This window comes from Spinacia oleracea, chromosome 3, assembly GCF_020520425.1.
Source record: "Spinacia oleracea cultivar Varoflay chromosome 3, BTI_SOV_V1, whole genome shotgun sequence".
Classification (NCBI taxonomy): Eukaryota; Viridiplantae; Streptophyta; class Magnoliopsida; order Caryophyllales; family Amaranthaceae; genus Spinacia; species Spinacia oleracea.
Genome location: NC_079489.1, coordinates 5,142,980 through 5,157,247, shown reverse-complemented (window position 1 = coordinate 5,157,247; position 14,268 = coordinate 5,142,980). Strand labels below are relative to the sequence as shown.

Sequence of the window (14,268 nt, the reverse complement as noted above, 5' to 3'; positions counted from 1 at the left end):
TTGAAGTGTTCTTCCCCACAGACGGCGCCAAATTGTTCCGGTGTTGTAAAGATGGAAACAATGGGCTTCGAATGAAGGCCCTTTTGTATGTGTTGAAGATCTTGCTTGTTTGAATGAGTAGAGTCCGAATTCACCTGCACAAGAGCAAAGTCACTAGCCTCGGGGGTGTTTCCGAGGAAAGCCCCTCCGATGCCTAAGTAAGAACGATGCTCGGATTCTAGAGAGAAGTTCTCTAGGAGAGTAGTCTTAAGGCGATAAATTGGACGTACCTTGAGGTGTGAGCCTTGGCGGCCTATTTATAGTGTTTGCATAATAAATGCCCATAGGTCATTTATTGCTATTGGGCCTTGGGCCTTAATGGATGGCTGAATAGCCATTGGTAGGTTTGATGCTGTTGTTTAGAGCCATTGGGCTTTGGACTTAGTGGCCCAATTGAGAATCAATTGGGAGCCCAAACAATATTAATGTAGTCATTTTTGTCAATCAATATTTTAAATATAGTGTAATTTAATATTATTTCATTAGCCCATTTTTTTCAAGCAAATTAGCTTGTTTAAGCTAATTTGTTTGACCAAGCTAATTTATCATTTGAACTCCAATGGTCAAGCTAGTAGCTTGGAATTTCTAAAAATTACAAGCTGGTCCCTAGCTACAACCATTGGAGATGCTCTAATAACCATCCTGGTGTTTTCATAAAAATAGTGATCATTCTTAATTGGTAGTATTATAATACATAGAATTAGCAAATTGATACGAGGATGGCATGTTTGAGTACGTGGGTAATCAAAGTTGTTCATTCTCTCTCTCTCTCTAATCATGCTTCCCAAACCTTAATTTTGCATTACCAACATGTTGCTCTAGTTAATGTTTCATTGAATCATTAGTTAAACTTGAATCTTCTCGTAATCATCGATCGATTTTGCGTAATATATTTTGTTCAAGTTGTTCTTACTTTTATACTACTAAATTACAAGTTGAATTATGCTTCACCACGTATTCTTCCATGAATAATATGATATGCTATAGAATGCAAGCTAGCCTGTAAATGTTCAACGTCAAAGTATTATACTACGTCGTACTTCCTAGTTCGTACTAACAAAAGAAGATTAAATTACTATTTGGGGTGTTTGGTTATGACTCTTATAAGAGGTTTGGGAAAAAAAACTTTTTGAGCTTAATTAGAGGGTTGACCATTTTAAAAAGATTTTAAAAGTACGTGTTTGGTTAGGAGCTGTAGGTTGGAAAAAGTTTTGAAATGAAAAAGTTAATTTTGAAAAACCTCAGTGTAAAAGCTTTTTCAATTAGAGATTTGGAGAAGTGGGTGTAAAATGACATTTTTGTATTCTAATCGAACAAAATTAATTACCAAATTTACTTATGAACATCATTTTAAGTCAATGTTCTTCATGATCATTTTACACTGTTAAACATTTAACATCTCATTTACCAAACACTTTACGCAAGCAGCTAATTTAACTAATTAGCCAAATCAGCTAATGCAAACAACTACTCCCTCCGTCCCTTAATACTCGCACCTATTTGACCGTTGCAGATTTTAAGACACTTGAATTGACTTATTAATTTAATGGGTGTTAGTTGATAGTGGGTACTCCCTCCGTTTCTTTTTGTTTGTTACGTTTGGACTTTTGCACGTTTATTAACGTATAATAAAGATTTATTTTCTTTTTTATTAAAAAAATATAGCTAAGTAAAACCTCAATCCACTAATAATTACAACAACCAATAAGATTGTTTTATTTATCAAAATGAACCAATAATGGAAAAACACAAAGATTGCTAACTTAACATTTTTGGGAAATTGCAAAGATATTTAATGAGTTGAAAAAATTGGACCAATTAAAATTAAAAGATGGTACAAAAAATGATAGTATAATAAGTTTATAAAAGGAAAGATTCTCCCACGTAACAAACATTGTGAAACACCCTAAAAGGAATACGTAACAAACAAAAAGAAACGGAGGGAGTATTTTTTTATAATATAGTTAGTGAGAAATGTGTAAGAGTTGAAAAGTGGTGAGTGGGAGATGTGAATTTTTAAATGATTTTTTATAGGGAGTATGGGATAGGTGGGTTAGTAGATAAGTGTGAGAAATAATATAATATTAATACAATTTTCCATTTATAGAAACGGTGCAAGTATTAATGTACGACCCTAAAAAAAAACCAGTGCGAATATTAAGGGACGGAGGGAGTAACATCTAATAACTAATCAAATTAGCTAACAACTAACATCTAATCCCTCGTTGCCAAACATGGCCTATATATATGGGGTATGAAACATCAAAAACTGTACCATTCATATACAATATTAAAATTAAGCAATTTCATTCATTAGCAAAAATTAATTTTTTTTTTTTAAGAAAATGAATAATTCTAGCAACCTAAAATTGCTAATATCTCCTTTCATCATCACCCTCCTTTTCCTATACATAACAAACACAACCCACGCCAGCGGCCAATGCAACACCACACAATGCGAAAAAAGCTTCGTCACAATCGAATTCCCCTTCTATCTAAAAAACACTCAGCCGGAATCATGCGGCATTCCCGGGTTCGAACTCCAATGCAACAAATCAACAACCATATTCAATCTCCCGATCGCCGGAAACTTCACCGTCAATGACATAAACTACCACTCCAGAGAAATAAAACTCAGTGATCCAAACAATTGTCTTCCAAAAAAGTTACTATCCCTTGACCTAAACAATATTACTAAAACCCCGTTCCGGCCACCGGAAGAAAGTTTGCAGTTTACGCTGTATAACTGTACCGGCGATCGTTTTCCGTTGAATTATGTAATTGATTGTCTAAGTGGGTCGGGTTATACGGTTGTGAGTGGTAATTCGGGGATATTTATTAATGTTACTGATTACTCTAATTGTACTTATGCACGGAATGTTACGCTACCGTCGTCGTTAGGGAAGGTGTTTTCTGATCTTCAGTTGAGGTATGCTTCGGGGTTTACACTTACTTGGGATAAGCAGAGGTGCAACAATAAGTCATGTAGTAAGTACCATTCGATCACTTTCTTTAATTTTTTCCGTAATTTTTTTTTTTTTTTTTGGTAAGTTATCACTACAAGAAAACGGTAAATTTCTGACCGTAAAAAACAGTCGGTAAAAGGCTGAAATTGGTCGGTAAATCATTTACCGACTACATATGGTCGGTATACGGCAGTCGGTGTTACCTGGTCGGTATTTGGCTATATATATGTCGTTAAAATTTTCGTTATAATTTTTAGAGAAAACGAGTCTAATCATTTCGCGTCCCTTCTTTCTTCAAGAAAAAATAAAGACCTACTTATAAGTTACTACTCGGTAAATTACCGACTGCTTACCCGACCGATAATTTACCGACCACTTAAACGGTGTAAAATTTCAAAATCAGTCGGCAAATCTTTACCGACCACTTAAACAGCCGGTAAAATTTCAAAATCAGTCCGTAAATCTTTACCGACCGTCTGTCATGTTCATTTAACGATTATCCTCGTAAAATGTTTATCGACCGTTTTTCAAATTTTACCGACCGTTTTAAACAATTGGTAATAACACGTTTTCTTGTAGGGATATAGGGCTTGGTCATACTTGCATCGTTCATATACGAACTTTATTTGATCATATATATTTTATAGTGAAGATTCTTTTGGAAAAATGTTATTAGATGCAATAATATTGTTGGAATATACACCCTCAATGCTTAATTTTTAAATATCAACATGTTATTAAATTAGTAATAAATAATTAAAGACATAATGATCCGAGTTGTGCGTAGACCTACATAAAAGTCAATATATCATACGGTTGCGAAAATACAAAGAAAGTATGAAGATTGTATTTTCACTGTTGAGAAAATACAAAAACAGTATGAAGATTGTATTTTTGTTTGATGAAAATTACGATAATTTTTATTAAACAATCCTCTGTGCCTTATAAGGTACAATTAAGGCTATTTTATTTTGCTAATTTGTACCTTGCAAGGTACAACAATTGTTCCATGCATAAACCCACAAATTATCCGTCATCAAATCCAATGAGTCCAATATATACTTTTGTTTAAATTTTCATTTGATTGCTGGCATTAACGACTATCCATAAATTAAATCATGTGAGTAAGAATTGTGTGATGCAAATTGTGGCAATTTTATATACAACGGGTTGTACCAACAAATTACCCGTCATCAAATTTCATTATATATTCCTTTTTTTTTTATGTATATATAATTTTTTTTGTTTTCTAAAAAAAATATACTGTGAATTCTCCTTGAAGTGATCGAACATTGTTTGATGCCTAATTGAGAATTTCCAATAAAATTCTAAAGAGATCTTGATTTTTTTTTTTTACTATTTGCAGAGGACTCGTCGCACACTGCGCGAGATGCAGGCATATCTGTGGTGGTAGTAATAGTGTTTATGTTAATGTTGTGCTATTTTTGCCAACCAGCACAAAAATGGATTCTTATCAAAAGATAAAACACACTACTTCTTGCTATGTCTTTGATCGATTGCATGCCCGGATTCTTAAGCTTCATCGGCCGTCGCTTTCGTGCTCGTCGTATTCAACTATTCATCCCAATCGCACACTTACAGTGGGCCATCAGAACGCAACCATTAATATCTTTAATTTTCAACTGTTTTTAAACTTTTTGTTAGAGACTAAATTTTTATGTATCTTTAACCATTTAAACGAACTTTGCGGCCTTGCCTACTTGTTTGTCAAATTTTTAAATGGATCTAGTTCACACTAAATTTATTGTGGAACTCGTCAACAACTTGTTCCTAATTTGTTTTGGCATGTTTATTAGGATTATTATATAAAAAAAATATCAAATAGGTGTCTTTGATACATGTTGTGCTTGAATAATGTGATTTTAAGTCACAGTTATTTTTTTAAAACATAGGGTTACTATGATTCAAAACATAGTTATTATATCAAAGAAATTTGATGTTTAATTTATTATAGTCACTATATAAACAATAAATGTTCTTATGTATGTAAAAATGGTGCTAGAGAAAATTATTGCTTTTGGGTCCACACTAATATTAAGAATAATCCTTGTTCTGAAATTTTAGGTTTACTGGGAATCTATACCTAAAGGAAAACCATTGATTATTATATGACAAGTGTCACCTCTATCTTTCAATACCTCTTTCACTCCATCTTGCTCATTCAACATTTAATTCATATACATTCATTCAACCTCTTCCAATTCATCTTCTGCTTTAACACTCATAATTCAGCGTCTATGTTATGCGGAGTATATTTTACAACTTTCAAATTTCACTTCTCTATAAATTATATATTCGCACTAAAATCACAAACCCTCAATAAAATTGTCAATTTACATGCATAATAAACAGACAAGGCCAGATTTCAGCAAAAATTCCAAGTTTTCTGACATTGTCCCCCACCTTTCCCTCCATCTATGTGCGTCGATTCTTAGGATAATTGTAACACACGTTATCAAAACTAAAGGACTAAATCAACTATTGTACCAAGTCTATAAACAATTGTGTTGTACTGAAAATAAAGGAAAAAAAAATATTTACTCCCTCCGTTCCGGAATATTTAAATCGATTTGATCGGCACAAAGTTTAATACAAAGTAATTGACTTATTATTAAATAGATGGTAGACGATAGTTGATAGTTCAGTTTTTTTTTTTTTTTTAATATAGATAGGGGGCATGTGTCAACTTTTTAAAGAGGGTAAGGGGGTAGGGTGCACGAGACTACAAAATAACATGTGAAGGGAGTAGTTGGTATAATATTAATAAAAATTTACTATTTATAGAAACGGTGCAAGTAATTTGAGACGGCTTTATAAGAAAAGCAGTGCAAGTATTCCGGGATAAAGGGAGTACTAAACATGAAAATATATAGAGAAACCTTCCACAATCATATTACAAGTCCACAAGTAACAAAGCATGATACTTTCTCTAATCATCTGCCTCCAAATTCTATGTATTCCAAACAAGATCAACGCCAATAAACTCCCTTGCGAGTCCACCACCTGCAAGAACAACACAACAATCATTCAATCTCCTTTTCACTTAAATAATGATCAGTGTGGTTGTCCAGAATTCGAGTTATATTGCAACGATAACTTATTAAGTACAACACTTGGGCTCCCTAATGCCGGAAACTTCACTGTCGAAGACATATCATACAATTACAACGAAATAGAGATTTCGGATCCAAATGGTTGTCTTCCCCAGAAGTTGTTATCTCTAGATCTTACCATTACTCCATTCGGGATAAGAGCGGGGAGTAAAAGGTTTTGGTTGTATAATTGTACAGGGGATGGAGATGTTTATATTTATGAAGAAATTGGTTGTCTAAGTGGTTCAAATTATACTATTATAAGTGCAGATCGAAGTATTAAGGATGATATAATTGCAAGTTACAATTGCAAGTTTGTGAAGATTGTAGTTGTGTCTTCGAGAATATATTCTTATTACCATTTCAGAAGGCTGGGTTACTATTCAAGTATTTATCTTACCTGGTATGAGAACAAGTGTGGTGAGTTGCTTCACTCTTTTAGACTTATTCAGTAATTTTGGTTTTTGTTAGACCTTATCAGGTGAAAAGAAAAATGCCTTAGCTTCGATTCGAACTTAATTACATTTTTCGTGTTTCATTAAAATTACAAGAATTTGACCATCATCATGCTTGTCAACATACAATTTCGGAAAAACGTTTTTTAAGGTAGTTAACTATCTTATTAGGGCACGCTTGGATTGAGGGTAATGTATTAAAGGGGTAATAAAAGTCAAACAAAGGTAATTGTAGGTGATGATGATAGGATGAAGTGGTGGCAAAGGGAATAAGATAGTGTTGGCAAGAAGAAAATAAAAGGGAAGTGGTAACAAATACCCTCATCATGGGAGGAATAGTTACCCACCATCCCACTAGGGTGATTATTACCCTCATTTGGGGGGTAATTACTTCCCCCCTTCCTCCCTTCTCCTCACAACACCACCACTGTCACAACTTCTCATCACAATACCACCACACCACCCTCCTTGCAACCACCTCAATTCACCTTCATTGTCCTTTTATTATGGTGGTTTGACTTTTATTACCCCCATAATCCATTACACTCAATCCAAGCGTGCCCTTATTCTCATAAAAATGTAATTTTACCAATTGCTTGTTGGTTCAGTGGTGATTTGGGCTGAACTTGGTAGGGAGAACTCGTGTTCGATCCCCTGCAACAACAATTGGGAGGGGACATGAACCTATCCATCCAGAACTCGCCCTGAATCCGGATTAGCCCTAAGGGTGAACCGGGTGCTAATTTAACACCTAAAAAAAAAAATGTAATTTTATAAGGTCTCCCTTATTAAAAAAAAAAACTTTTGTAAGAAACTGCGTACATTATATAAGATGGTACGTTAGCAGAATTGTGCCTTTTAAGTTTAACCAAATAATTTTATCTATGTATCCTTATTCTTTTTAAATTGTTTAAATAAATAAGATATCAAATGAGAAATAAACAAATTTATCCACCATTAGTTTTAATTTGGAATATCTATAAGCTCTATATTTATGATAATTATATACTATATTTCATATAAATTTTACATTAAATTATAAACCGTACATTACACGGGTAATATATTACATAGTAGTTGTTAACGAGTAATATTTTGGGCCGATGGGAGAGGCAGGGGCCCACCCCCTAGCCCCTCTATTCCGCCCCTGCTTGATAAGAATATTTAAAATAAAATAAAATAGAAACCATTTGTTTTTGGTAGCAAATCCCTATTACTACGTATGATTTATTTCTACTTAGTGTCGAGAGCTTGACTTTTTACGTGTTCATGTGACAGCTTCTAACTCCAAAAAAGCTCAAAATCTTGCTTGGGTAGCAGGATTAGTAGCAGTAATCGTGTTGATGCTAATTTATTAGAAATCAACACTTAGGATGATTTCTTTGCTAAACTGATTTTCAGTTTAAGCTTTGAGAGAGAATGAGAGAGTTCTAAGAACTTGATCAAAACAGAATTTTTATTATTTGATTGATAATTCATTCGTACAGCAAGCATGGACTATATATACAATCTAATGGTGATGCGTTGCATCCAATGAGATGGCTCTATTTGTACACATCAGCTATTGCAGCTGTTAACAATCAGCTTTATTACAAGAATGCAGTACAACAGAATGGCTAACTAACTCCCTAGATTTAAGGAGGTTGTTAGAGCTAGAAACTGATCATGTGGAGAAGCTTCTAGAATGCTGCATTGCTGTTTGATCATGCTCATTGCTGGTGTTGCTTGTAATGCTGTGCCTTGCCTTGATCGTGTGTAGAATGGAAGAGAGAATAAGATTAGCAGTAGCAACAGGAGAGTGTACACCAACACCCCCCCTCAAACTTGGTATGGGTAAAACATTGATCATACCAAGTTTGGAAGACAGAATTCTGTGCTGTGGACTAGGGAGAACTTTGGTAAAGATATCAGCTAGTTGATTGGTGGTTGGAAGATAACTGAGTTGGAGAAGTCCCTCAAGAACTTTATCTCTAGTAAAGTGGCAGTCCACTTCAATATGCTTAGTTCTTTCATGAAAAATAGGGTTCTTAGCAATGTGTAATGCAGATTGATTATCACAGTGAAGCTTAACGGGTTGCAAACCAGTAATCCCTAATTCTTCAAGGAGTCTAACCATCCAAGTGACCTCACTTGCTGCTTGAGACATAGCTCTGTATTCAGCTTCAGATGAACTTCTGGAGATAGTGGATTGTTTCTTGGACTTCCAGCTGATGGGAGAGTTACCAAGAAGAAGCACATAACCAGTGACTGATCTTCTGGTTGAAGGGCATGCAGCCCAATCAGAGTCTGAGAAAGCTTGCAAAGTGAGTTGATCATTAGCTTTGAGCAAAATACCTTGTCCAGCTGTGTGATTCACATATCTAAGAGTGTGAGTGAGAGCAGCAAGATGAGAGATTTTAGGAGAGTGCATAAACTGACTGAGAGATTGAACTGCAAAAGCCAGATCAGGTCTAGTGTGAGTGAGAAAATTGAGCTTGCCAACATAGCACCTATACAAATCAGGGTTAGGACAAGGATCTCCTTCAGAGGTGAGCTTCAAATTGAGAGGAAAAGGGGTGACTGCAGGTTTGGAGATGTCAAGATCACAATCAGTGAGCAATTCTTTGGTGTACTTCCTTTGAGTGAGAACATAACCCTCAGGAGTGTGACTGATCTCAATGCCAAGGAAAAAATTGAGAAGACCAAGGTCTTTGATGCTAAAGGTGTGATGCAAATGAGCTTTGAGAGCATGAATGGTTGTTTCATTAGAGCCAGTTATGATTATGTCATCAACATAAACAGCAACCACAGTGATGTCTTTATTGTCATGTTTAATAAACAAAGAATAGTCATTCTTTGATTGTGTGAAGCCCTGGGTTTTTAATTCGTCCAAAAGTCGAGCAAACCATTGTCTAGAAGCCTGTTTAAGGCCATATAATGATTTATTGAGCTTGCATACATGTCCAACAGGAGCAGTAACACCTTCAGGAACCCTCATGTAAACCTCCTCATCTAAGTTTCCATGGAGAAAAGCATTATTGATGTCCAATTGGAACAATTTCCATTTTCTACAAGCAGCAAGGGAAATAAGACATCTGACAGTGGACATCTTGACCACAGGAGAGAAGGTCTCATGGTAATCAATACCATATTTTTGTGTGAATCCTTTGGCAACTAGCCTAGCTTTATACCTTTCTATAGAACCATCAGCATTCTTTTTAATTCGAAAAACCCATTTGCAACCAATAGCTTTCTTGCCTTTAGGGAGAAAAACAAAATCCCAAGTGTGGTTGTGATCCAAAGCAGTGATCTCTTTTTCCATAGCCAGAAGCCAATTGTTGTCACTAGCAGCTTCCTTGTAAGTAGTTGGCTCAATGTGAGCCATATGAGCAGCAATAAGAACTTTGTGAGCATCAGAAAGACTGGCATAAGAAACTATGTTACACCAATGTTTGACAGGTTTAGAACAAACAAAATCATGAAGGTGAGAAGGTGATTTTGAGACTCTTGTTGACCTTCTAATAGTAGGAATAGAAGAGTTTGTATGTGAAATAGGAGGTGAATCTGGTGTGGCTACAGAGTGAGTAGACAGATCATGTGGAATAGAATCTGTTGGAGATAAAGATGGAGAAGATAGTGTATTTGTTGGCATATTTGTTGGTATATTGGATGAAGTTTCAGAAAGAAAACTAGAAGTAGGAGTTTGGAAAAATGGAGAGAGTGAAACAGAATCAGAAAAAGAAGTAGAAACAGGAAGAAAGAATTTGGTAGAATAGGTGGACTTGGGGGTGGAAGAGTAGTGAAAAGGGAAATGTTTTTCATGAAAGAAAACATCCCTGGAAACAATTATTTTGTTAGTGGCTAGATTTAATACCTTGTAAGCTTTCTGGTTGGGAGGATAACCAATAAAGACACAGGGATCTGCCCTTGGATCAAATTTGGATCTATTGGTTTTGACAGTGGTAATGTAGCACAAGCAACCAAAAATCTTTAAGTGGGAAAGATCAGGTTTAGTGTGGAAGAGCTTTTCATAGGGTGTACAGAAATTAATGCTTTTCAATGGCATTCTATTAATGAGGTAAGTAGCAGTGAGGACACAACTACCCCAGTATTTGTCAGGCAATTTGGATTGAAAAGCCAATGCTCTAGCAGTTTCAAGAAGGTGTTTATGTTTTCTTTCCACTACACCATTTTGCTGAGGTGTATGGCTGCAACTTTTCTGGTTTAGAATACCCTTAGTGAGAAACAATTCCTTCATTGCACCTTCTGTAAGATCAGGGGCATTATCTGATCTAATCCCCTTAACTGATAAATTAAACTGTGTTTCAACATAAACAAGAAATTGAGCCATGATCTTTACTGAATCTGTTTTACTTTTCATGAAATAAGTCCAAGTCATTCTGGTGTAGTCATCAACAATGGTTAAGAATTGATTACACTTAGATGAGTCCAAAATGGAATATGGTCCCCAAACATCTATATGCAATAGCTCAAAAGGCTGAGTAGTTTTAATACAACTAGTTGGAAATGAAAGTCTAGTTTGCTTAGCCAAAGGACAGATTTGGCAAAATGACTCAGCTAAACAACCCTTTACATCCAAACCCTGTACATTCTTTATTTTCCCAAATGACATATGTCCAAGTCTTAAATGCCACAGTTTGGCTTCTTGAACTTCTTTTGAACTAACAGTAGAAAGAGCAAACTTATTTGAATTTAAATGCAAGTCTGAAAGCAAGAATTCTTCACACAAAGTGTACAATCCTTTCTGCATCTTACCAAGCTGTATATGCTTGTTCCTGGAAGGGTCCTGAATAAAACAGTTGCCATTGGTAAATGAGACTGAGAAGTTTGCATCACAACACAATTTGGAGATAGAAACCAGATTAAATTTAAACCCTGGAACATGAAGAACATCTTTAAGTGTGATTCCCCCAGCTAGATGTATGATACCTTTGTGTTTAACTTGTAGTTGTGTGCCATCAGGTATAGTTATAGTGTGATTACCATCAGAAACAGACTCAAAAGAGTGAAACTCAGATATATTGGAACACATGTGATCACTAGCTCCACTGTCTAGGATCCATTGATTGTTAAAATTAGACATGAGACAGAATGTACCTTGAGGATGGTAGCTAGTTGCTAAGCCAAGAGAGTGAGAGCCAGAATTCTCTGCTTGGTTAGCAACTTGTTGACTGTGCAAACAATTCATCAACTGAGTGTATTGTTCTTCAGTAAATGTGGCATGTACTACTCCTGGTCCTTCTGTATCTGTCTGAACCTCTTTAGGAGTGTACTCATCTAATTGAGCAGCTGCTGCTATTCTCTTGCCCTTTCCCTTGAAATCTTTGGGGTAACCATGCAGTTTCCAACATTTCTCAATAGTGTGATTTCTCATTTTGCAGTGATCACAAAAGAGACTATTCCTGTTGTTATTGTTGTTGTTCCTGAATTGATTTCCAGTGCCTGCATATTGAGAGTTAGAATTGTTGTTATACTGATTCCTGTATGGCTTGTTGTTGTCAAATCTTCTAGCATTGAATGCTGCAGATTCAGTCTGTGTTTGTGTCTTGTGATTGTGCACTTCTTTTTGCTGTTCTTCCTGTAAAAGCAAACCATATGCCTTCGAAATTGTAGGAAGAGGATTCATCATGAGAATAGTACTTTTAGGATGCTCATATTTTTCATTCAGTTTCATCAGAAATTGAATCAATCTTTGATTCTGCTGTGTTTTGAGCAACTGCTGAGTGAGATTACAGCTACACCCAGTACATTCACAGACAGGTAAAGGCTCTAATCCATCAAGCTGATCCCATAGCATCTTGATCTTTGTGAAGAAACTAGAAACTTCCTCATCATCTCCTTGACTTAATTCACTGAGTTGTTGTTGAACAGAAAACAACTGAGGTCCAGATTCTCTACAATATCTATCTGCTAGTTCAAGCCATATTGCCCTTGCTGTTTTGAGATACAAAACACTTCTTGCAATTTTTGGTTCCAGTGATGCTAACATCCATGAAATTACCAGATCATTACACCTATTCCACATCCTATAATTTTGAGAATTTGCTGCTGGTGGATTCAAGCTGCCATCAACAAAACACAGCTTGTTTCTTGCTGATAAAGCTATCATCATTGAACGTCTCCAATCACTGAAAAACTTTCCTTCAAATTCAATACTCACCAATTTCGTGGCATTTAAATCACTGTTACTAAGATAGTAAGCAGAGTTTGGATTCTGAGATGAATCTGTTTGATCTGCAGGCATTTTGAATTTGCAATTTCAAAGAAAAAATTTGATCAAATTGTGAAAGATCAATCAATCTGAACGGAAGAAGAATTTGAGCAGGATCAGATGATCACTTGCTCTGATACCATATTAGAAATCAACACTTAGGATGATTTCTTTGCTAAACTGATTTTCAGTTTAAGCTTTGAGAGAGAATGAGAGAGTTCTAAGAACTTGATCAAAACAGAATTTTTATTATTTGATTGATAATTCATTCGTACAGCAAGCATGGACTATATATACAATCTAATGGTGATGCGTTGCATCCAATGAGATGGCTCTATTTGTACACATCAGCTATTGCAGCTGTTAACAATCAGCTTTATTACAAGAATGCAGTACAACAGAATGGCTAACTAACTCCCTAGATTTAAGGAGGTTGTTAGAGCTAGAAACTGATCATGTGGAGAAGCTTCTAGAATGCTGCATTGCTGTTTGATCATGCTCATTGCTGGTGTTGCTTGTAATGCTGTGCCTTGCCTTGATCGTGTGTAGAATGGAAGAGAGAATAAGATTAGCAGTAGCAACAGGAGAGTGTACACCAACATAATTTGTGTTTGCTGTATTTGGTTTACTCGACGGTCAAGGAGAATCGATGAAGCACAAAATGCTCCTACAACAAATAATACAAGTCACAATGGACTCGATCGGATCACGATAAGCTCATCTCCGACGGTGGTGATTGGTGAGAGCGGGCGCTTGATCAAACCAGATGATGACAAGTGTCCTATATGCTTGACGGATTACTTCCCCGGCGACACTTTGAAGGTGTTACCGGAATGTCTTCATCGCTTCCATGTCGATTGTATTGATCTATGGTTAAGTGCTAAGAGTACATGCCCCATATGCAGAACTTCTCCCCAGCATTACGTCTAATTCGATCACCGGTATTTTCGATTTATGTATCGTCTCGATGATGGATTATGCTATGTATTTATGTTTGGAAATCAATTGTATATAAGTGTTAATTAGGAGGACTTGATCTGTACAAATGTTGGAACAATGTTTGTCAACTTTCCTGCTTACTTAAAGCTGGAAAAAACAACATAGGTCATGTACAATTGTCTATAGTTTCAAATGTTTCAAAACAGTTAGTGATATTTATAAATTAACTTTTGTTTATAATAATTGAACTTATGGAACGCTTAAATTACTACTCCAAATAGCATAGAGATAAGTTGTGTGAACACTAATCTGAGATAAGTTGCATGTTGACTAATCTGAGATAATTGCTGGTTTAATATGGTCATTTATCTTATATACTAAAAAAACACTATAAGAATTTGTATCTTTAATGTCAACATAATTACGACGGGTCAAAAATTCCGTCGCAAAAGCCTTTTGCGACGGAGCTAACAACCAAACAAAGACGGAACAACCGTCGCAAATGTCTTTTACGACGGATTAACGGCGTGCTTTTCCATTAACGG

General features: G+C 35.6%; 1 protein-coding gene across 1 annotated transcript; it reads left to right on the top strand.

Annotated features, from left to right (window-relative positions):
• The first annotated feature begins 2,318 nt into the window (after positions 1-2,318).
• Positions 2,319-5,014, top strand: LOC110783021 (putative RING-H2 finger protein ATL21A). Its single transcript, XM_021987320.2, has 2 exons — positions 2,319-3,027; positions 4,372-5,014. The coding sequence occupies exons 1-2, from the start codon at positions 2,385-2,387 to the stop codon at positions 4,488-4,490; spliced, it is 762 nt and encodes a 253-aa protein (XP_021843012.1). The 5' UTR covers positions 2,319-2,384; the 3' UTR covers positions 4,491-5,014.
• Positions 5,015-14,268: the final 9,254 nt, after the last annotated feature.

What these genes read in the sequence shown, in the direction of transcription:
- LOC110783021 (XM_021987320.2), top strand. Translation starts at nt 2,385, where the DNA reads ATGAATAATTCTAGCAACCTAAAATTGCTAATATCTCCTTTCATCATC. An exon ending in GTGCAACAATAAGTCATGTA is followed by an intron (nt 3,028 to 4,371) that starts GTAAGTACCATT and finishes TACTATTTGCAG; the next exon opens with AGGACTCGTCGCACACTGCG.